The 23,709-nt window shown below is 52.2% G+C and overlaps 1 protein-coding gene across 3 annotated transcripts in view; it reads left to right on the top strand.

Moving 5' to 3' along the window:
• The first annotated feature begins 7,940 nt into the window (after window positions 1-7,940).
• Window positions 7,941-23,709, top strand: part of LOC105478052 (interleukin 3 receptor subunit alpha) — a 43,319-nt gene continuing 27,550 nt past the window's right edge. For 2 of the 3 annotated variants that reach the window (XM_071088339.1, XM_071088341.1), the window contains exons 1-6: window positions 7,942-8,293; window positions 13,441-13,525; window positions 16,425-16,543; window positions 18,969-19,083; window positions 22,063-22,195; window positions 22,281-22,465. In XM_071088339.1, coding sequence (XP_070944440.1) covers window positions 13,462-13,525; window positions 16,425-16,543; window positions 18,969-19,083; window positions 22,063-22,195; window positions 22,281-22,465 — 616 coding nt within the window. In that variant the 5' untranslated portion in view covers window positions 7,942-8,293; window positions 13,441-13,461. Of the gene's footprint in view, window positions 8,294-13,440; window positions 13,526-16,424; window positions 16,544-18,968; window positions 19,084-22,062; window positions 22,196-22,280; window positions 22,466-23,709 lie in introns of all 3 variants that reach the window. The other variant, XM_071088340.1, reaches the window with a different exon arrangement.

Here is a 23,709-nt window from a genome sequence, read left to right as displayed (position 1 = left end):
TGGGAGGCTGAGGCAGGAGAATCGCTTGAACCCGGGAGGCGGAGGCGCGGTGAGCCGAGATCGCGCCACTGCTCTCCAGCCTGGGCGACAAGAGCGAAAAGTCCATCTGAAAAGCACAAAAGAAAACCTGTGTAGGAGACTTTGGTGGGGCCTGGGTGCACCCCTAGCCTCCTGGGCTGCAGTCAACGTTTCTGCGTGTCTGTAGACAGTTGACAGGAGACACCTGGGCCCCCAAGCAGACTTCAAGGGTTGGTGGAAGCAAAAAAGAAAGAAGAAAAGAAAAGAAAAAAAAAGAGGTACAATGCCCGGTTGGTTGAAGCCCAGGCGTCCTAATGAGTCAGGGTTTCATCACAGAGGAGATCTCAGAGGTGTCTGCTGTGACTTTGGTTGCTGAAAGCCACTGGCCCAGGGGAGACCTTGACCCTGTGATTCACAGAATGAGGGAGGAAGGATGCCGGCGGGAGCGGTGGGCAGCCCAGGGGTGGGGTGGGGTTAGCAGGTCGTCCAGGAAAGAGGAAAAGCTTTGAAAGCTGTTGGCCTCTGCGGGGACTTAGGGAGGTGGGTCTGACTTCCGGCCTTTTTTTTTTTTTTTGAGGGAAACGGTCACATTAACATATTGCAGAGCCCTCCCCACCCGATCCAGGGGCACAGGCACGTCCAAAAGCCACCCGTCCCTGAGGCCACCGTTGCCTCCTGAATCCTCACCACAGCACCAGCCAGGGGGATGGCCCTGGTTTAACACAGAGAACTGCAAAGCAGGGCCAGGACCTCACACTCCCTGTGGGTGGGGTAAAGGCTCCCTCAACCCCCATCCCCGCTCACATGGACCACAGCAGGTGGGAAGTTACAGCCGGGGTAGAGGCACCCTGGGAGGGGCCCCCAAAGCCTTGGTTCTCTCTCCTTGCCATCTGGGGAGGCCTCACGATAAAACCGCCCCTGAGAATTCCAACAGCAAGACCATGACCCGGTTCAGGCTGCCCGCTTGGAGATTTTGCTCAAGTTTCTTGCCCCCCTCCCTCCCTCTCTTCCTGTCTCCTTCCTTCCCTTCTTCCTCTCTCCTTTCCTCTCTCTTCCTCCCTCTTTCCCTGTCTCCTTCCCTTCCTCCCTGTCTCCTTTCTCCCTCCCTCCCTGTCTCCTTCCTCCCTCCCTCCCTGTCTCCTTCCTCCCTCCCTGTCTCCTCCCTCCCTCCCTGTCTCCTTCCTCCTCCCTCCCTGTCTCCTTCCTCCCTCCCTCCCTGTCTCCTTCCTCCCTCCCTCCCTGTCTCCTCCCTCCCTCCCTCCCTGTCTCCTTCCTCCCTCCCATCCCTCTCTCCTTCCTCCCTCCCTCCCTGTCTCCTTCCCTCCCGTCCTGTCCCTCCTTCCTCCCTCCCTCCCTGTCTCCTCCCTCCCTCCCTCCCTGTCTCCTTCCTCCCCTCCCTGTCTCCTCCCCTCCCTCCTGTCTCCTTCCTCCCTCCCTCCCTGTCTCCTCCCTCCCTCCCTTCCTCCCTCCCTCCCTGTCTCCTCCCTCCCTCCCTGTCTCCTTCCTCCCGACTTCCTTCCTCCCTCCCTGTCTCCTTCCTCCCTCCCTCCCTGTCTCCTCCTCCCTCCCTCCCTGTCTCCTTCCTCCCTCCCCTCCCTGTCTCCTTCCTCCCTCCCTCCCTGTCTCCTTCCTCCCTCCCTCCCTGTCTCCTTCTCCCTCCCTCCCTGTCTCCTTCCTCCCTCCCTCCCTGTCTCCTTCCCTCCCTCCCCTGTCTCCTCCCTCCCTCCCTGTCTCCTTCCTCCCTCCCTCCCTGTCTCCTTCCTCCCTCCCTGTCTCCTCCCTCCCTCCCTCCCTGTCTCCTTCCTCCCTCCCTCCCTGTCTCCTTCCTCCCTCCCTAGTCTCCTCCCTCCCTCCCTCCCTGTCTCCTTCCTCCTCCCTCCCTCCCTGTCTCCTTCCTCCCTCCCTCCCTGTCTCCTTCCTCCCCTCCCTCCTCTTCTCCCTGTCTCCTTCCCTCCCTCCCTTCCTTCCTTCCCTTCTTTTTTCTTCCCTCCCTTCCTCCTTCCTTTCTTTCCTCTCTCGCCCTGTCTCCTTTCCTTCCTTGATTTCCTTCCTTTTTTCTTCCTTCCTTCCCTCCTTCCCTCTCTTCCTCCTTCCCCTCCCTCCCTCCTTTTCTCCTTCCTTCCTCCTTCCCTCTCTCTTCTTCCCTCTGTCCCTGTCTCCTTCCTCCATCTCTCTGTTTCCTTCCTCCCTCCCTCCCTCGCTTCTCTTCTTTTTTTTTCTTTTCTTGTTGTTTTGTTTGTTTGTTTTGTTTTTTGAGACAGAATCTCGCTCTGTCACCCAGGCTGGAGTGCAGTGGCACCATCTCAGCTCACTGCAACCTCTGCCTCCCGGCTTCAAGCAATTCCCCTGCCTCAGCCTCCTGAGTAGCTGGGATTACAGGCGTCGGCCACCACGCCCGACTAATTTTTGTATTTTTAGTAGAGATGGGGTTTCGCCCATGTTGGCCAGGCTGCTCTCAAACTCCTGACCTCATGATCATCGCCTCAGTCTCCCAAAGTGCTGAGATGACAGGTGTGAGCCACAGCACCCAGTCAAGGTCCCCATTTCTATAAAATAATTAAGAAATTAAGCCGGACGCGGCCGGGCGCGGTGGCTCAAGCCTGTAATCCCAGCACTTTGGGAGGCCGAGACGGGTGGATCACGAGGTCAGGAGATCGAGACCATCCTGGCTAACACGGTGAAACCCCGTCTCTACTAAAAATGCAAAAAATTAGCCGGGCGAGGCGGCGGGCGCCTGTAGTCCCAGCTACTCGGGAGGCTGAGCAGGAGAACGGCGTGAACCCGGGAGGCGGAGCTTGTAGTGAGCTGAGATCCGGTCACTGCACTCCAGCCTGGGCCACAGAGCGAGACTCCGTCTCAAAAAAAAAAAAAAAAGAAAGAAAGAAATTAGCCAGACGCATCTACGTCAACTATTTGGGAGGCTGAGGAGAGGGGATCACTTGAGCCCAGGAGTTCAAGGCTGTAGTGAGCTAAGATGGTACCACTTCATAGCACTCCAGCCTGGGAGACAGAATGAGACGCTGTCTCTGGAAAAAAAAAAAAAAAAAAAAATTAGGTGGGCTGCTTGTCTCACGCCTGTAATCCCAGCACTTTGGGAGGCCGAGGCGGGCGGATCACCTGAGGTCAGGAGTTCCAGACCAGCCTGACCCACACGGTGAAGCCCCGTCTCTACTAAAAATACAACAAAATAGCCGGGCGTGGTGGCGGCACCTGTAGTCCCAGCTACTCGGGAGGCTGAGGCAGGAGAACGGCGTTAAACCCGGGAGGTGGAGCTTGCAGTGAGCGGAGATCGCACCGCTGCACTGCAGCCTGGGCGACAGAGCGAAACTCCATCTCAAATAAATGAAAAATTAAGTAAAATAATGATAAATAATAAATAAAAATCACTATAAGTGCAACCATGGCCCCCACTCCTTGCCAGGGACACGCACTGAAAAACAGAATCAGGGCTGGCTGATTGATTTTTGAGATGGAGTCTGGCTCTGTCGCCCAGGCGGGAGTGCAGTGGTGCGATCTCGGCTCACCGCAACTTCCACCTCCCGGGTTGAAAGGATTCTTCTGCCTCAGCCGCCTGAGTAGTGGGGATCACAGGTGTGCACCATCACGCCTGGCTACGTTTTGTATTTTTAGTAGAGACGGGGTTTCACCATGTTGGCCAGGCTGGTCTCGAACTCCTGACCTCAGGTGATCCACCCGCCTTGGTCTCCCAAAGTGCTGGGATGACAGGTATGAGCCACCGCGCCTGGTCTCTCTCTGTCTCTCTTTTTTTTTTTTTTTTTTTTGAGAAACAGTGGAAACTCAGGGTCATTGCCCCAAATCACAGTTTCTCACTTCTCTGCCTCCCTCCACGGCCCGCGTAACGCCAGCGCCTGTGTGTGTTTGTAACGGGAGCCGTTCTGAGGTAAAAGCGTGGGGTAGTTTTGCCTCGTCATCCCCTTGTCATCTCCATGCTTCTGCCTAGGACCTGCCTGGCACCTCCTCCTGCATTTCAAGTCCCCCTGCGTCCCCGCCTGTGCCCGTCTCCACCCTCTCCTTCCCAGGCCCTTGTTTCCCCAGAGCTGGTGGGCGATGCCCCACCCAGGTTGATGCATCAGAGTCAGCCTCTGCCCAGAACGCCAAGGGCATTGCATGTCCAACGCCGCTCATTTCAGAAATGCCCTGAATTCTCAACATGTGACTTCTGGGCTGGGCGCCGTGGCTCACGCCTGTCATCCCAGCACTTTGGGAGGCCGAGGCGGGTGGATCACCCGAGGTTACGAGTTGAGACCAGCCTGGTCATCACGGTGAAACCCCGTCTCTACTAAAAATACAAAAATTAGCCAGGCGTGGTGGCGGGCACCTGCAATCTCAGCTACTCAGGAGGCTGAGGCAGGAGAATGGCGTGGACCCGGGAGGCAGAGGTTGCGGTGAACTGAGATTGCGCCACTGCACTCCAGCCCGGGCGACAGAGCGAGACTCCGTCTCCAAAAAAAAGATGTGAATTCTGAACCTGTAGGAGAGGAGTCCATCCCCTGGGGGAGGCAGGACTTTGACCACCCAGGGAATGGGTGCTGTGGGTGCCTCGGCTGAACAAAACAAATGAGCACAAACTGGACGGCTTAAAACAACAGAAATTTATTCTCTTGCAGTCCTGGAGACCAGAAGCCTGAGATTCAGCTTTCTCAGGGTCACACTCCCTCCAGAGGCTCTAGGGGAGGATCCTTCCTGCCTCTCCCAGCTCCCGGGGACTCCAGGCGTCCCTGGGCTTGTGGCCCCATCACTCCAGTCTCTGCCTCCATCTCCACGTGGCCTCCTCCTCTGTGTCTGTGTCTCCTCTTCTGTCTCTTAGAAGGACACCTGTCATTCTATTTAGAGCTGAGCTAATCCAGGGTGATCTCATCTCAAGATACTCAACTGAATGACACCTGCAGAGACCACCTTCTTTCTTTTTTTTTTTTTTTTTTTTTTTTTTGAGACGGAGTCTCGCTCTGTCGCCCAGGCTGGAGTGCAGTGGCCGGATCTCAGCTCACTGCAAGCTCCGCCTCCCGGGTTCACGCCATTCTCCTGCCTCAGCCTCCCGAGTAGCTGGGACTACAGGCACCCGCCACCTCGCCCGGCTAGTTTTTTTTTTTTGTATTTTTAGTAGAGACGGGGTTTCACCGTGTTAGCCAGGATGGTCTCGATCTCCTGACCTCGTGATCCACCCGTCTCGGCCTCCCAAAGTGCAAGGATTACAGGCTTGAGCCACCGCGCCCGGCCGAGACCTTCTTTCTAAATGAGATTCTATTCACAAGTCTACGGGTTAGGACATGGACAGATCTTTTGAGGTCACCATCCCAACCCACTGCAATTGTGTCTGGTTCTTTCTGGAGCCTCTGGGGGAGGGTCCTTCCTGCCTCTCCCAGCTCCTGGGGGCTCCAGGCATCCCTGGGCTTGTGGCCGCATCACTCCAGTCTCTGCCTCCGTCTCCACGTGGCCTCCTCCTCTGTGTCTGTGTCTCCTCTTCTGTCTCTTAGAAGGACACCTGTCATTGGATGTACGGCCCACCCTACTCCAGGATGATCTCATCTCCAGATCCTTTGCTTAAACACATCTGCAAAGACTATTTTTCCAAATGAAGTGTTGTTTGATTTAGGGCCCACCCAGATGATTCAGGATGATCTTATCTTGAGATTCTTCATCCAATGACATCTCCAGAGATTCCTTTTCCAAATAAGATTCATTCACAGGTTCTGGGGATAGCGACAGGGATATGTCTTTTGGGGAGACCACAGATCAGTCAACTTAAGTTGTATCCAGCTTCCTCCAGAGGCTGTAGGGGAGGCTCCTTCCTGCCTCTCCCAGCTCCTGGGGGCTCCAGGCGTCCCTGGGCTTGTGGCTGCATCACTCCAGTCTCTGCCTCCGTCTCCACCTGGCCTCCTCCTCTGTGTCTACGTCTCCTCTTCTATCTCTCAGAAGGACACCTGTCACTGCCTTTAGAGTCCATCGTGCTCCCAGAAAATCTCATTGGAGTTAATTATATCAGCAACTACGCTCTTCCCAAGTAAGGTCAGCTTGTGAGACTCCAGGTGGACGTCAATTTAGGGGGCGGTGGGGAGAGAGGTAATTCACCCTAGAACAGCAGTGGAGAGAGAAAAAGCTGGGGCAGGGCCGGGCTCCATGGCTCACGCCTGTCATCCCAACACTTTGGGAGGCCGAGGCGGGCAGATCACTTGAGGTCAGGAGTTCAAGACCAGCCTGGCCAACATGGAGAAACCCCGTCTCTACTAAAAACACAAAAAATTAGCCGGGCGTGGTGGGCAGACGCCTGTCATCCCAGCTACTCGGGAGGCTGAGGCAGGAGAATCGGTTGAACCCGGGGCAGAGGTTGCAGCGAGCGGAGATCGCGCCACCGCACTCCAGCCTGGGGAAAAAAAAAAAAAGGAACCGGGCTGCAAGGTGGGGGCTCCAGGGAACGGCTGAGGTTGGGCTGGAATTGAAAAGGGTGCCAAGCACGAGAGAGCTGATAAATTCAGAGGGAGGGACTTTACAAAGAGCTTTTTTTTTTTTTTTTTGAGACAGAGTCTTGCTTTATCACCCAGGCTGGAGTGCAGTGGCGCCATCCTGGCTCACCGTAACCTCCGCCTCCCGGGTTTAAGCAATGCTCTTGCCTCAGCCATGGGAGAAGCTGAGATTACAGGCACCTGCCACCACGCCTGGCTAATTTTTGTGTTTTTACTAGAGACGAGGGTTCCCCATGTTGGCCAGGATGGTCTCGCACTGCTGACCTCAGGTGATCCACCCGCCTCGGCCTCCCAGAGTGCTGGGATGACAGGCGTGAGCCACCACACCTGACCACTAAGATATCTTTTATTTATTTATTTTTTTTTCTGAGACAGAGTCTTGCTTTATCACCCAGGCTGGAGTGCAATGGCGCCATCCTGGCTCACTGTAACCTCCGCCTCCCAGGTTCAAACTATTCTCCTCCCTCAGCCTCCGGAGAAGGTTGGGATTACAGGCACCTGCCACCATACCTGGCTAATTTTTGTATTTTTACCAGAGACGAGATTTCACCATGTTGGCCAGGATGGTCTTGAACTCCTGACCTCAGGTGATCCACCTGCCTCAGCCTCCCAAAGTGCTGGGATGACAGGCGTGAGCCACTGCACCTGACCACTAAGATATCTTTTTTTTTTTTTTTTTTTTTGAGACAAAGTCTTGCTTTCTCATGCAGGCTGGAGTGCAGGGGCGCCATCCTGGCTCACTGTAACCTCTGCCTCCCAGGTTCAAACTATTCTCCTGCCTCAGCCTCCGGAGAAGGTGGGATGACAGGCACCTGCCACCATGCCTGGCTAATTTTTTTATTTTTAGTAGAGACGAGATTTCACCATGTTGGCCAGGCTGGCCTCGAACTCCTGACCTTAGGTGATCCACCCGCCTCGGCCACCCAAAGTGCTGGGATGACAGGTGTGAGCCACCGCACCTGACCACTTTTTTTTTTTTTGAGACAGGGTCTTGCTTTATCACCGAGGCTGCAGGGCAGTGGTGCCGTCCTGGCTCACTGTAACCTCCGCCTCCCAGGTTCAAACTATTCTCCTGCCTCAGCCTCCGAAGAAGCTGGGATTACAGGTGCCCACCACCATGCCAGGCTAATTTTTGTATTTTTAATAGAGATGGGGGTTTCACCATGTTGGCCAGGATGGTCTCCATCTCTTGACCTCAAATGATCCACCCGCCTCGGCCTCCCAGAGTGCTGGGATGACAGGCGTGAGCCACTGCACCTGGCCACTAACGTATCTTTAATAAGATCCGTCATCTGAGACCGGGAGCCACCTCCCCTGTCTGGGCACAGGGACGAGACACAGGCAGGAGCCCCTGGATACCAGCATTCACCCCTCCAGGGCTGAATTTACTCTGTCAGGAAGTTGCCCAATCCTGCTTGAATAGCTATAGCCTGAATTCTAATTATAGCAAACAGAAACACTGGCAGAAAAAAAAAATGAGAACGGGGAACATGACAAGTTTCAAAGAAAGAATCTTTCAAGGAAAGTCTGCCGCGGGTTACGAACCTGCTGACCCCGGGATCCCAGCCCGTGGGAGAGAAAGGGGGTCTCTGACGGCCCCTCCCCACTGCCAGATCCCCATTGGGTCTGACTTTCCGGGGTGGGGCCCCGGCTGGAGCTTATAAAACAGCTCAATCTGGGAGGACAACGTTCGGTTTCTCTTCGGGGAAGCTGCTTCTAGCACACACAGGGAAAATATCAGACTACACCTTTCGTGCTGTTTCCTCCACACAGGACTTGGATCTGCATTTAAGGTATGGCAAGCACGGGAGGCGGTGGATGGTGGGTTCCTAAATCCGTCCTGGCAGACACGGGGCATTCACTGGCACCGAACCGGTTTCCGCTGAGACCTGCCGTCCGTGGGTACCACACGGCACGTTCAATGGCCCGGTACCAAAGAGGGATGCTTGCGATCTCATTCATCGTTGGTATGTGGCTCGCGTGCTGGAAGCCGTCATGTCATCTCAGACGCCTTGGGTTGAGAAAGTTGATAGCGTTAGAAGTAATGTTACTGTGTTTTCCGGTTTTTCGGCGTGCTTGCTAGAAAAATGTAAACACCCACACGTGCCTAGGGTTCTCTGTTTATTAGAAAGCCCGGATTCTAATAAACAGAGTTCTCTGTTTATTTAGAAAGCTAGTGAAAGAGCTCACGCCCAGGGTGGGCTGACTGCCAGCCGGGTAGCCGTTTTTGGGGCTGGGACCCCAGTCTTTTCATGCCGTTCTCAGTGGTTTTCAAAGGCTGGTGGGACTCAGAATGTCCCGGATGGCTGGTGAAACCTCAGGTCCCTCCTCGCAGCTTTATTCACAGTGGCCAAGAGGTGGTATGAGCCCTCATACCCATCTATAGATGAATGGAGAAATATAATGTGGTCCATCCACACAGTGGAATATTACGCAGCCATGAAAAGGAACAAGCAGGTTTATTCACAGTAGCCAAGAGGTAGAGAGAACTCTCATACCCATCTATAGATGAATGGAGAAATATAATGTGGTCCATCCACACAGTGGAATATTACGCAGCCATGAAAAGGAACAAGCAGGTTTATTCACAGTAGCCAAGAGGTAGAGAGAACTCTCATACCCATCTATAGATGAATGGAGAAATATAATGTGGTCCATCCACACAGTGGAATATTACGCAGCCATGAAAAGGAACAAGCAGGTTTATTCACAGTAGCCAAGAGGTAGAGAGAACTCTCATACCCATCTATAGATGAATGGAGAAATATAATGTGGTCCATCCACACAGTGGAATATTACGCAGCCATGAAAAGGAACAAGCAGGTTTATTCACAGTAGCCAAGAGGTAGAGAGAACTCTCATACCCATCTATAGATGAATGGAGAAATATAATGTGGTCCATCCACACAGTGGAATATTACGCAGCCATGAAAAAGGAACAAGCAGCTTTATTCATGGTAGCCAAGAGGTGGAGACAGCCCTCATACCCCCATCTATAGATGAATGGAGAAATATAATGTGGTCCATCCACACAGTGGAATATTATGCAGCCATGAAAAGGAACAAGCAGCTTCATTCAGTGGCCAAGAGGTGCTGTGAGCCCTCATACCCCTCTATAGATGAATGGAGAAATATAATGTGGTCCATCCACATAGTGGAGTATTATGCAGCCATGAAAAGGAACAAGCAGGTTTATTCACAGTAGCCAAGAGGTGGTGTGAGCCCTCATACCCATCTATAGATGAATGAAGAAATATAATGTGGTCCATCCACACAGTGGAATATTACGCAGCCATGAAAAAGGAACAAGCAGCTTTATTCATGGTAGCCAAGAGGTGGAGACAGCCCTCATACCCCCATCTATAGATGAATGGAGAAATATAATGTGGTCCATCCACACAGTGGAATATTACGCAGCCATGAAAAAGGAACAAGCAGCTTTATTCATGGTAGCCCTCTATAGATGAATGGAGAAATATAATGTGGTCCATCCACATAGTGGAGTATTATGCAGCCATGAAAAGGAACAAGCAGCTTCATTCACAGTAGCCAAGAGGTGCTGTGAGCCCTCATACCCCTCTATAGATGAATGGAGAAATATAATGTGGTCCATCCACACAGTGGAATATTACACAGCCATGAAAAGGAACAGGGCTTTGCCACAGGTGGCAGTGTGGGTGAACACTGAGGACATCATGCTTCCTGAGAGAAGCCAGATACAAAAAGATACATGGTGTCCGTACGATTGCATTTATTCCCTATGTCCAGATACAGGTAAATCCACAGAGACAGAAAGTGGATGAGTGGTTGCCAGGGGCTGGGTGGGGGAAGCACGGGTCTTTAATGGACCTGGGGTCTCCTTTTGGAGTGACGACAATGTTCTAGAAGATAGAAGTGGTGGTGTGTTTTTTTTTTTTTGTTTTTTGAGACAGAGTCTCACTCTGTCGCCCAGGCTGGAGTGCAGTGGCGCGATCTCGGCTCACTGCAAGCTCCGCCTCCCGGGTTCAAGCCATTCTCCTGCCTCAGCCTCCTGAGTAGCTGGGACTACAGGCGCCCACAACCGTGCCCGGCTAATTTTTGTATGTTTAGTAGCAATTTTGTATGTTTAGTAGAGTAGTAGAGATTCTGTATGTTTAGTATGTTTCGTATGTTGGTCAGGCTGGTCTCGAACTCCTGACCTCGGGCAGTCCACCCCCGCCTCCGCCTCCCAAAGTGCTGGGATGACAGGCGTGAGCCACCGCGCCTGGCCAGTGAAAATATTGATCAATAAATGTTAAGAGCACAGATGTCCCAACGTTCTCCGGTGTCTTCCTGGACCACGGCCCCTATAGGCGAGTGTGACTGTGCATGGTGTGCCCAGCACACTTTGGACCGTGTGGCCACTATGGGCACTCACCCCCTGGTCTCTTGGCTGAGCTGAACACAGACTCTGTCCGAATGGAGACTCTAGATACCGCCTGTTGCCTTGCAAGGCCTACTGATGCTAAAGCCATTTGGTTCTTTAAAAGATGGTAGGCTGGGCGCGGTGGCTCACACCTGTCATCCCAGCACTTTGGGAGGCGAAGAAGGGAGGTTTGCCTAAGGTCAGGAGTTTGAGACCAGCCTGGCCAACACGGTGAAACCCCTTCTCTACTAAAAATACAAAAATTAGCTGAGTGTGGTGGCGTGTGCCTCTAATCCCAGCTACTCAGGAGGCTGAGGCAGGAGAATTGCTTGAACCGGGGAGGTGGAGGTTGCAGTGAACCAAGATCGCGCCACTGCCCTCCAGCCTGGGCGACAGAGTGAGATTCCGTCTCAAAAAAAAAAAAAAAAAAGAAAAGAAAAGAAAGAAAGAAAAAAGAAAGAAAAATAAAGAGAAAAGAAAGCTATCACTCCACAGTAAGGTGTAGGAGAACCAGCCTGTCTGGGACATCGGAAACAGTTCCAGCCCAGGAGGCTGAGGCCCTGCACCCCTTTGTTACCGTAACTGCAGCCACTTAAGAATTTCTGTCTGCGTTGACTCATAATTCTAATTAAACTTCCTTCCACTGCTTTGTCATCTGAGTTTCCCGCTGTGCCCCAGGGGATGAGTTTTACTGGTTTGTGGATACAGCCGGAGCCAAGAACGGACTATCCGTTTTTTGTTTTTGTTTTTTTTTTGAAACGGAGTCTCGCTCTGTCATCCAGGCTGGAGTGCAGTGGGGCGATCTCAGCTCACTGCAAGCTCCGCCTCCCGGGTTCAAGCGATTCTCCTGCCTCAGCCTCCTGAGTAGCTGGGATGACAGGTGCCTGCAACCACATCTGGCTAATTTTCTTTTTTCTTTTTCTTTTCTTTTCTTTTTTTTTTTTTTTTGAGATGGAGTCTCGCTCTGTCATCCAGGCTGGAGTGCAGTGGCGCGATCTCGGCTCGCTGCAAGCTCCGCCTCCCGGGTTCAACCGATTCTCCTGCCTCAGCCTCCCAAGTAGCTGGGATTACAGGCATGTGAAAAATTATTTTTTTAATTGCCAAAATTGTATATATTTGTGGTGTCTAACCCTGTTTTGAAAGACGTATGCCTTGTGGAATGGCTAAATCAAGATAATTAATATATCTGTGACCTCATCTGCTTTCTTTTTTTATTTTTATTTTTTTGAGGTGGAGTCTTGCTCTGTTGTCCAGGCTGGAGTGCAGTGGTGCGATCTCGGTTCACTGCAACCTCCGCCTCCCGGGTTCAACCGATTCTCCTGCCTCAGCCTCCCGAGTAGCTGGGATGACAGGTGAGTGTCCTCACGCCCGGCTAATTTTTGTATTTTTAGTAGAGACGGGGTTTCACCATGTTGACCAGGATGGTCTTGAACTCCTGACCTCAGGCGATCCACCTGCCTCAGCCTCCCAAAGTGCCGGGATGACAGGCGTGAGCCACTGCACCTGGCCGGTAGAGGTTCTTTCAAAATGGAAAGGCTGACACACACACAGATGCGTACACACACAGAAATGCACATACATGCACACGTACACACTCATGCAAACACCTTTGTATACATACATTCACACATGCATGCACATAAATATGCACTTTTAGGCACATGGAGGCACGCACACAGGCAGACTCATGCGTGTATATTGGTGTATGCACATGTGTGTATGCATGGAACACACGCACAGATACATATGCATGAAAACACAGAAACACAGCCGGGCATAGTGGCTCACACCTGTAACCCAGCACTTTGGGAGGCCAAGGCAGGTGGATCACCTGAGGTCAGGAGTTCGAGACCAGCCTGGCCCACATGGCGAAACCCTGTCTCTACTAAAAAATACAAAAGGTTGGCTGGGTGCAGTGACTCACACCTGTAATCCCAGCACTTTGGGAGGTCGAGGCGGGCGGATCACCTGAGGTCAGGAGCTCGAGACCAGCCTGGCTAACATGGTGAAACCCCGTCTCTACTAAAAATACAAAATTAGCCGGGCGTGGTGGTGCCTGCTTGTAATCCCAACTACTTGGGAGGCTGAGGCAGGAGAATCGCTTGAATCAAGGAGGTAGAGGTTGCGGTGAGCCGAGATCGCGTCACTGCGCTCCAGCCTGGGCAACAAGAGCAAAACTCCGTCTCAAAAAAAAAAACAAAAACAAAAACAAAAATTAACTGGGCGTGGTGGCAGGTGCTTGTCATCCCAGCTACTCAGGAGGCTGAGGCAGGAGAATCACTTGAACCCGGGAGGCGGAGGTTGCAACGAGCCGAGATCTCGCCACTGCACTCCAGCCTGGGTGACAGAGCGAGACTCTGTCACACACAGAAAAGAAAACACACAGACACGTATGTGTGCACCCAGATACACGCGGGCACACAAATGTACACAGATGGGCAGGCACACAGCCACGTATGCTTATAGACACGTGTGCACAGGCATGCACGCGGTCATGTGCAAACGTGCAAACAGACATGGCCAGTCCCCGCTGCCTGACTCTCCGTTCTCCTCCAGCAGGCACCTCCGTCCTTCCCGATGACCCTCCTTTGGCTGACGCTGCTCCTGGTCGCCACGCCCTGTCTCCTGCAAACCAAGGAGGGTAAGAGCTGGAGAAAAAAATCGACCGTGTAGGGTCGGGGGACAAACGCACAATGTCACCTGCTGTTCTTCGGGGAGACTTTCCATGTTGAGCTCATGGCAGAGTCTCGTGCGGCGGTCAGGAATGACTCGGAGACCTCCTTGTACCCGTCGCCAAGGTCCCTGTAACGCAGCGTCTGGCACAACGGCAATACGATGTCACAGGCAGGCACCTGATGGTGACACAGACGCCATGTGAGGTCTTTGGATGAAAGTCGCACGCTGGGATCCGGAGCGCCAGTTTACCGTTTCGGTTTCCTGCACGGTTTATGTTATGTTTTTTTTTCTTTCTTTTTTCTTTTTTGTTTTGTTTTGAGACAGAGTCTCACTCTGTCATCCAGGCTGGAGTGCAGTGGCGCGATCTCAGTTCACTGCAACCTCCATCTCCCAGGTTCAAGCGATTCTCCTGCCTTGGCCTCTCAAGTCGCTGGGATGACAGGTGCCCACCACCACGCCCGGCTAATTTCTCTATTTTTTTTTTATAGAGACAGGATTTCGTCATGTTGGTCAGGCTGGTCTCGAACTCCTGACCACAAGTGATCTACCCGCCTCGACCTCCCAAAGTACTGGGATTACAGATGCCCGCCACCACGCCCGGCTAATTTCTCTATTTTTTTTTTATAGAGACGGGATTTCGCCATGTTGGTCAGGCTGGTCTCGAACTCCTGACCACAAGTGATCCGCCTGCCTCGACCTCCCAAAGTACTGGGATGACAGGTGCCCGCCACCACGCCCGGCTAATTTCTCTATTTTTTTTTTTATAGAGACGGGATTTCGCCATGTTGGTCAGGCTGGTCTCGAACTCCTGACCACAAGTGATCCGCCTGCCTCGACCTCCCAAAGTACTGGGATGACAGGTGCCCGCCACCACGCCCGGCTAATTTCTCTATTTTTTTTTTTATAGAGACGGGATTTCGCCATGTTGGTCAGGCTGGTCTCGAACTCCTGACCACAAGTGATCCACCCGCCTCGACCTCCCAAAGTACTGGGATTACAGGTGCCCGCCACCACGCCCGGCTAATTTCTCTATTTTTTTTTTTTAAGAGACAGGATTTCGCCATGTTGGTCAGGCTGGTCTCGAACTCCTGATCTCAGCTGATCCACGTGCCTCAGCCTCCCAAAGTGCTGGGATTACAGGTGTGAGCCACTGTGCCCGGCCTTTTTTTCATTCGTTTTTACTGTCTGCTATTACAGCAGTTTCCTTTTAGCTTGAATTTCTTTTCATTTTAATTTGCTTTTCATTCTTTAACTTTTTTTTTTTGACACAGAGTTTCACTCTTATTGCCCAGGCTGGATTGCAATACCGTGACCGTGGCTCACTGCAACGTCCACCTCCCGGGTTGCATTGATTCTCCTGGCTCAGCCTCCCAAGTACCTGGGAATACAGGTGCCTGCCACCACGCCCGGCTAATTTTTCTGTTTTTTGTAGAGACGGGGTTTCACCATGTTGACCAGGCTGATCTCGAACTCCTGACCTCAGGTGATCCACCCGCCTCGGCCTCCCAAAGTGCTGGGATTGCCAGCGTGAGCCACCGTGCCCAAGTGTGTAATCCCAGCACTTCAGGAGGCCAAGGCAGATGGATGATCATGAGGTCAGGAGATCGTGACCAGCCTGGCTAACATGGTAAAACCCCGTCTCTACTAAAAATACAAAAATTAGCTGGGCGTGGTGGCACACGCCTGTAATCCCAGCTACTCGGGCGGCTGAGGCAGGAGAATCGCTTGAACCCAGGAGGTGGAAGTTGCAGTGAGCCAAGATCACGCCACTGCACTCCAGCCTGGGCGACAGAGCACTTTGGGAGGCCGAGGGGGGCAGATCACGAAGTCAGGAGATCAAGACCAGCCTGGCCAACATGGCGAAACCCTGTCTCTACTGAAAATACAAAAAAATTAGCTGGGCATGGTGACAGGTGCCTGTAGTCCCAGCCACTCAGGAGACTGAGGCAGGAGAATCTCTTGAACCCGGGAGACGGAGCTTGCAGTGAGCCGAGATCGCGCCACTGCACTCCAGCCTGGCGACAGAGCGAGACTCCGTCTCAAAAAAAAAAAAAAAAAAAAAAAGTCTGACCATGGTGGTGTGCACCTCTCGTCCCAACTACTTGGGAAGATCCCTTGAACCCAGGAGGTGGAGGTTGCGGTGAGCTGAGATCGTGCCATTGCATTTCAGCCTGGGAGACAGAGCGAGACTCTATCTCTAAATAAATAAATAAATAAATAAATTAGTAAATAAATAATAGTCTTATAAGAATTTTTTTCTCAGTGAGTTTGTTTGAAGGCATAAATTATGCTTCAAAGTTAGGGGAAAATAATGTCAGAAGTCTAAATGTTCTTCTGTTTTGGTCTTGCTTATCAGACCAAGGTTGTTGACCTTGATAACCACTGAAGATCCTTTACAGTTTACAGAGTCATTTCCTCAAGTTTTCTAAGTGGCCGATCAGAGATAAACCCCTGGAGAAATATCTGATGTATGTTTCTCGCCTCGGGTGACCAGCAAAATGTGATAGAATATTGCCTTTTACCGGCCGGGCGCGGTGGCTCACGCCTGTCATCCCAGCACTTTGGGAGGCTGAGGCGGGTGGATCACTTGAGGTCAGGAGTTCAAAACCAGCCTGGCCAACACGGTAAAACCCCGTCTCTACTAAAAATGCAAAAAATTAGCCGGGCGCGGTTGTGGGCGCCTGTAGTCCCAGCTACTCGGGAGGCTGAGGCAGGAGAATGGCGTGAACCCGGGAGGCGGACCTTGCAGTGAGCCGAGATCGCACCACTGCACTCCAGACTGGGCGACAGAGCGAGACTCCGTCTCCAAAAAAAAAAAAAGATTTGTGTGTATCTCTTCTAACTCCAACCTGTCACCGTTTTAGATCCAAATGCACCAATCAGGAATCTAAGGATGAAAGAAAAGACTCAGCAGTTGATGTGGGACCTGAACAGAAATGTGACCGACGTGGAGTGTATCAAAGGCACCGACTATTCTATGCCGGTAAATCCTATTCTCTACGGTTGACAAACGAGACGTTTCCGTCTCCCGCAGGAATCTGAGAACCAGTACTGCTCCCGTCACTGTTGTCATAAGTGCCTGGGTTCTGCCCCGAAGCCAGCTGTGGGATTTGAAGTGAGTTTGGAGGGTCTGGTTCCCCATCCGCGGGATATCCGAGGTGGCACACACTGGACAGGGTGGACGTGAAAATGAAACGAGGCTAACCTATGACTGGTGGAAAACCAAACCGCACGCCGGGTGCGATGGCTCACGCCCGTCATCCCAGCACTTTGGGAGGTCGAGGCGGGCGGATCACCTGAGGTCAGGGGTTCGAGACCAGCCTGGCCAACATAGTGAAACCCCGTCTCTACTAAAAATAGGAAAATTAGCTGGGCGTGGTGGCTCACGCCTGTCATCCCAGCACTTTGGGAAGCCGAGGCGGATGGATCACCTGAGGCCAGGAGTTCGAGACCACGGGAGCCTGAGGCGGGAGGATCGCTTGAATCTGGGAAGAGGAGGTTGCAGTGAGCCGAGATCGCGCCACTGCACTCCAGCCTGGGCGAGAGAGAGAGTCTGTGTCTCAAAAAGAGAGAGAGAGGACCAGGCACCGTGGTTCACACCTGTAATCCCAGCACTTTGGGAAGCTGAGGCGGGTGGATCACCTGAGGTCAGGAGCTCGAGACCAGCCTGGCCAACATAGTGAAACCCTGTCTCTACTAACAATACAAAAAAAAATTACGTGTGGTGGCGGGCGCCTATAATCCTAGCACCTTGGGAGGCCAAAGCAGGTGGATCATTTGAGGTCAGGAGTTCGAAACCAGCCTGGCCAACATGGCAAAACCATGTCTCCACTAAAAATACGAAAATTAACTGGGCGTGGTGGCTCACGCCTGTCATCCCAGCACTTTGGGAAGCCGAGGCGGATGGATCACCTGAGGCCAGGAGTTCGAGACCAGCCTGGCCAATGTGGCGAAAGCCCGTCTCTACTAAAAATATAAAAATTAGCCAGGCGTGGTGGTGCGTGCCTGTAATCCCAGCTACTCGGGAGGCTGAGGCAGGAGAATCGCTTGAACCCGGGAGGCGGAGGTTGCAGTGAGCCGAGATTGTGCCATTGCACTCCAGTCTGGAGGACAAGAGCGAGACTTTGTCTTGAAAAATAAAAATAAAAATCAGCCAGACGTGGTGGCAGATGCCTGTCATCCCAGCTATTCAGGAGGCTGAGGCAGGAGAATCGCTTGAACCTGGGAGGCGGAGGTTGCAGTGAGCTGAGATCGCGCCACTGCCCTCCAGCCTGGGCGACAAGAGCAAACATCCGTCTCAAACAAAACAAACCAAAACAAAAAACAAAAGTGTGTGCTCAGGAAACATGGTTCTCATCCCGAAATCCTTCCAAATCCCCCAGCTTGTCATCACCTGCGTTCTCAGGGTTGGAGAACAGGGCCAGACCTCACGGGGCGGCCCAGGTGAGAATGTGAGCGATTTCCAAGTCAGTGTCTTGTGGTAAAGGAACACGTTTCCTTGAGAACCCATTTCGTCCCCTCCAAGTGCTATGTCTGTTCAATACAATTCAAATCACAGGCCTTTATGCGTCTGCTCGGGCCACCATTACAAAGTCCCACAGCCCAGGACGCCTAAACAACAGACATTGATTCTCCCACAGTCCTGGAGGCTGGACGTCTGAGATCCAGGTGTGGGCAGGGCTGGTTCCTCCTGAGGCCTCTCTCCTGGGCTTGGAGTCGCCGTCTTCTCCCTGTGTCCTCACAGGGTCGTCCCTCTGTGTGTGTCTGTGTCCCCATCTCCTCTTCTTACAACGACACCAGTCCTATTGGATCAGGGCCCACCCTAATGACCTCATTTTACCCGAATCGCCTCTTTAAAGACTCCAGCTCCAAATACGGTCACAATTGAACATTAGGGCTTCCATATGTGATTTTGGAGAGTAGAGATTAAACAGTTTAGAACCCCAAGGCAATTTTACCATATACCGTGGCCAACTGACTCTCAAGTTTATCTAGAACCACAAATGTTGGGGGGAAAAAAAAAAAAAACTAAGGAAATTTTGTCCGGGCGCAGTGGCTCACGTCTGTCATCCCAGCACTTTGGGAGGCCGAGGCGGGCGGATCACCTGAGGTCAGAAGTTCGAGACCAGCCTGGCTAACGTGGTGAAACCCTGTTGTCTACCCAAAAATATACTTTAAAAATTAGCCGGGCGTGGTGGCGGGCACCTGTAATCCCAGGTACTTGGGAGGTTGAAGCAGGAGAATGGCTTGGACCCGGGAGGGAGAGGCTGCGGTGGGCCGAGATCGCGCCACTGCACTCCAGCCTGGGCGACAAGAGCGAAATTCGACCTCAGAAAACATCCGAACATCCTTAGCATCAAATTCAGCATGGTCTCCCCGCAGCCATCACATTCCCGTGTCTCTCTCAGGCAATGAACAACAGCTATTGCCAGTTCGGAGCCATTTCCTTATGTGAAGGGACCAACTACACCGTCCGAGTGGCCAGTCCCCCGTTCTCCACGTGGATCCTCTTCCCTGAGAACAGTGAGAAAAATGTTCATTGTGTGTGTGTTCTTTCCGTCTGTTCCCTCCCTCTCTCCGTCTCTCCCTCCCTGTGTCTGCCTTATCTGTCTTCCTTCCTTCCTTCCTTCTCTTTTTCTTTCCCTCCCTGCCTCACTCCCTTCTTTCCTTCTCTTCTTCTCTCCTTCCTTCCTTTTTTCTTTCCTTCCTTCCTTCTTCCTTCCTTTCCTTTGCTTCTTCCTTCCTTCCTTCCCTCTTTCTTTCCCTCCCTGCCTCACTCTTCTTTCTCTTCTTCTCTCCTTCCTTCCTTTTCTTTTTTCTTTCCTTCCTTCTTCCTTCCGTTCCTTCCTTTCCTTTCCTTCTTCCTTCCCTTTCTCTTTCTTTCCCTCCCTGCCTCACTCCCTTCTTTCTTTCTCTTCTCTCCTTCCTTCCTTCCTTTTCTCTTTTTTCTTTCCTTCCTTCTTCCTTCCGTTCCTTCCTTTCCTTTCCTTCTTCCTTCCTTCTCTTTCTCTTTCTTTCCCTCCCTGCCTCACTCCCTTCTTTCTTTCTCTTCTCTCCTTCCTTCCTTCCTTTTCTCTTTTTTCTTTCCTTCCTTCTTCCTTCCGTTCCTTCCTTTCCTTTCCTTCTTCCTTCCTTCTTTCTCTTTCTTTCCCTCCCTGCCTCACTCCCTTCTTTCCTTCTCTTCTCTCCTTCCTTCCTTCCTTTTTTCTTTCCTTCCTTCCGTTCCTTCCTTTCTTTCCTTTCCTTCTTTCCTTCCTTCCTTCTCTCTTTCCCTCCTGCCTCACTCCCTTCTTTCCTTCTCTTCTTCTCTCCTTCCTTTTTCTTTCTTTCCTTCCTTCCTTCTTCCTTCCGTTCCTTCCTTTCTTTCCTTTCCTTCTTCCTTCCTTCCTTCCTTCTCTGTTTCTTTCCCTCCCTGCCTCACTCCCTTCTTTCCTTCTCTTCTCTCCTTCCTTCCTTCCTTTTTTCTCTTTGCTTTTCTTTCTTTCCTTCCTTCTTCCTTCCCTTCCTTTCTTTCCTTTCCTTCTTCCTTCCTTCTTTCTATTTCCCTCCCTGCCTCACTCCTTTCTTTCTCCTCTCTTTCCTTTCTCTTTTCTTTTCTTTCTTTCCTTCCTTCCTTCCATTCCTTCCTTTCCTTTCCTTCTTCCTTCCTTCTCTTTCTCTTTCTTTCCCTCCCTGCCTTACTCCCTTCTTTCCTTCTCTTCTTCTCTCCTTCCTTTCTATTTTCTCTTTTCTTTTCTTTCTTTCCTTCCTTCTTCCTTCCTTTCCTTCCTTTCCTTCTTCCTTCCTTCCTTCTTTCTCTTTCTTTCCCTCCCTGCCTCACTCCCTTCTTTCCTTCTCTCCTCTCCTCTCCTTCCTTCCTTCCCTCCCTCCCTCCCTTCCTTCCTTCTCTCTGTTGCTCTTTCTCTTTCCCTCTGTCTTTCTCTTTCTCTTTCTCCGCGTCCCGGGTTCAAGCGATTCTCCTGCCTCAGCCTCCTGAGTAGCTAGGATTATAGGCGCCCGCCACTATACCTGGCTAATTTTGTATTTTCAGTCGAGATGGGGTTTCACCATGTTGGTCAGGCTGATCCAAACTCCTGACCTTGTGATCTGCCCGCCTCATCCTCCCAAAGTGCTGCGAGTACAGGGGTGAGCCACCACGCCCCGCCTTAAATAGAGATGGGGTGTTGCTATGTTACCTAAGCTGGTCTCAAACTCCTAGGCTCAAGTGATCCTCCCACCTCAGCCTCCCGAGTAGCTGGGATGACAGGTACCTGCCACCATGCCTGGCTAATTTTTGTATTTTTAGTAGAGACGGGGTTTCACCATGTTGGCCAGGCTGGTCTCAATCTTCCGACCTCAGGTGATCCGCCCACCTCGGCCTCCCAAAGTGCTGGGATTATAGGCGTGAACGACTGTGCCTGGCCTCGAGTTAATTATTTTTAAGTTTAATAGATTCCCAGGGAGTTATGCTGAGTTGGAAAAAAAGAGCACGCCAGAGTGTAACACACAGAGTGATTTCATTTATACAACTGTCTTGAAATGGCAACATTTTATAAATAGAAAACAGTCTCCTGGTTTGCAGGGATATAAGCAGGAGCGAGAGCTGGAGAGAGGTGGGTTTGGCTGTAAAAGTGCTCCCTGGGGAGGTTCGGTGTGGGGGCTCATGCCTGTCATTCCAGCACTCTGGGAGGCCGAGGCAGGTGGATCACCTGAGGTCGGGAGTTCGAGACCAGCCTGGCCAACATGGTGAAACCCCGTCTCTACTAAATATACAAAATTAGCCGGGTGTGGTGGCGGGTGCCTGTAATCTCAGCTACTCAGGAGGCTGAGGCAGGAGAATCGCTTGAACCCGGGAGGCAGAGGTTGCAGTGAGCTGAGATCGCACCATTGCACTCCAGCCTGGTCGACAGAGCGAGACTCTGTATAAAAATGAATAAATAAAAGAATGTCTAGGATCTCTCTGTATTATTACTATTTTTTTACAATTGCTTGTGTATCCTCCATGGTCTCAAAATACGAAAGGCACTCTAAAAAGCGATTGGAATTTTATTTATTTATTTATTTATTTTGAGACAGAGTCTCCCTCTGTCGCCCAGGCTGGAGTGCACTGATGCGATCTCGGCTTCTTGCAACCTCTGCCTCCCGGGTGCAAGAAATTCTCCTGCCTCAGCCTCCCTAGTAGCTGGGATGACAGGGGCCCAACATCACACCTGGCTAATTTTTTAATATTTTTATTAGAGATGGGGTTTCTCCATGTTGGCCAGGCCGGTCTCGAACTCCTGACCTCAGGTGATCCAACCGCCTCGGCCTCCTGAAGTGCTGGGATGACAGGCATGAGCCACCACGCCCGGCTAATATTTGTATTTTTAGTAGAGACGGGGTTTCACTACATTGGCCAGGCTGGTCTCGAACTCCTGACCTCAGGTGATCCACCCGCGTGGGCCTCCCAAAGTGCTGGGGTGACAGGTGTGAGCCCCCGCACCTGGTCCCGATTCGAGTTTTCTTTTATGTTTGTGAACCCAGCTGGGACGCCTCGGGCAGGCGCGGAGAATCTGACCTGCTGGGTTCATGACGTGGATTTCTTGAGCTGCAGCTGGGTGGTAGGCCCGGCGGCCCCCGCTGACGTCCAGTACGACCTGTACTTGAACAATCCCAAGTAGGTGTGCCCTTGGGCAGGTCGGGCTGTCCCCGGTGCAGGCCTTCGGGGCACGGTCGTCCCGCAACCTCACCGCTTACCACAGGAGCCACGAACAGTACAGGTGCCTTCACTACAAAACGGATGCTCGGGGAACACAGATCGGGTGTCGGTTCGATGACATCGCTCGACTCTCCCGCGGTTCTCAAAGTTCCCACATCCTGGTGAGGGGCAGGAGCGCAGCCGTCAGTATCCCCTGCACAGATAAGTTTGTCTTCTTTTCACAGATTGGTGAGTAGCCCACGACATTCCCTCCCACCCTCAGCTCTGCGAGGCCACGGTTTTAAGCCTCAGGCCACATCCCACGGACCGGGTGGGCCCACACATAGACACTGGCCTCTCGCATTTCCAGAGGCTGCACGTTGGAGGTCAGGGTGCTGGCCGACTGGGCTCCTAGGGAGGTCTCCTCCTGGCTTGGAGAGGGTCATCTTCTCACTATGTCTTCATATGGTAGAGAGAGAGAGAGATGAAGTTCTGGGGTCGCGTGTTAGAAGGGCACTCACACCGTCATGGGTCCTGTCACGGGTCATAGGATCCCCTGTCACGGGTCCCATCATGAGTCATAGGAGCCCCCATCGTGGGTCCCATCATAGGTCATAGGAGCCCCCGTCATGGGTCCCACCAAGAGTTAGGGGACCCCTGATCATGGGTTCCACCCTGAGTTATGTGATCCCTTATCATGGGTTCCATCATGGGTCATAGAACCCCTCATTATGGGTTCCATCATTGGTCATAGGATCCCCTGTCATGGGTTCCATCAGGGGTCATAGGATCCCCCATCATGGGTCCCATCACAGGTCATAGGATCCCCCATCATGGGTCATAGGATCCCGTCATGGGTCCTACCATGAGTTATGAGACCCCTGATCTTGGGTTCCTCCATGAGTTATGTGATCCCTCATCATGGGTTCCATCATGGGTCATAGGACCCCTCCCAGCATGGGTCATAGGATCCCCTGTCATGAGTCCCATCATAGGTCATAGGATCCCCCGTCACGGGTCCCATCATGGGTCATGCAACACCCCCATCATGGGTCATAGGATCCCCAATCATAGGTCCCATCATGCATCATTGGATCCCCCATCATGGGTTCCACCATGAGTCATGGGATCCCTCATCATGGTCCCATCATGGGTCATGGGACCCCCCCATCATGGGTCATAGGATCCCCCATCATGGGTCCTATCATGAGCCATGGGATCCCCATCATGAGTCATAGAATCCCCCATCATAGGTCATAGGATCCCCTGTCACGGGTCCCACCTTGGGTCATAGGATCCCTCATTATGGGTTTCATTATGGGTCACAGGATCCCTCATCATGGGTCCCATCATGGATCATAGGATCCCTCATCATGGGTTCCATCATGGGTCATAGGATCCCTCATCATGGGTTCCATCATGGGTCATAGGATCCCTCATCATGGGTTCCATCATAGGTCATAGGATCTCTCATCTTGGGTTCCATCATGGGT

This window comes from Macaca nemestrina, chromosome X (genome assembly GCF_043159975.1).
Source record: "Macaca nemestrina isolate mMacNem1 chromosome X, mMacNem.hap1, whole genome shotgun sequence".
Lineage (NCBI taxonomy): Eukaryota > Metazoa > Chordata > Mammalia > Primates > Cercopithecidae > Macaca > Macaca nemestrina.
This window is presented reverse-complemented; position numbering and strand designations above follow the sequence as displayed.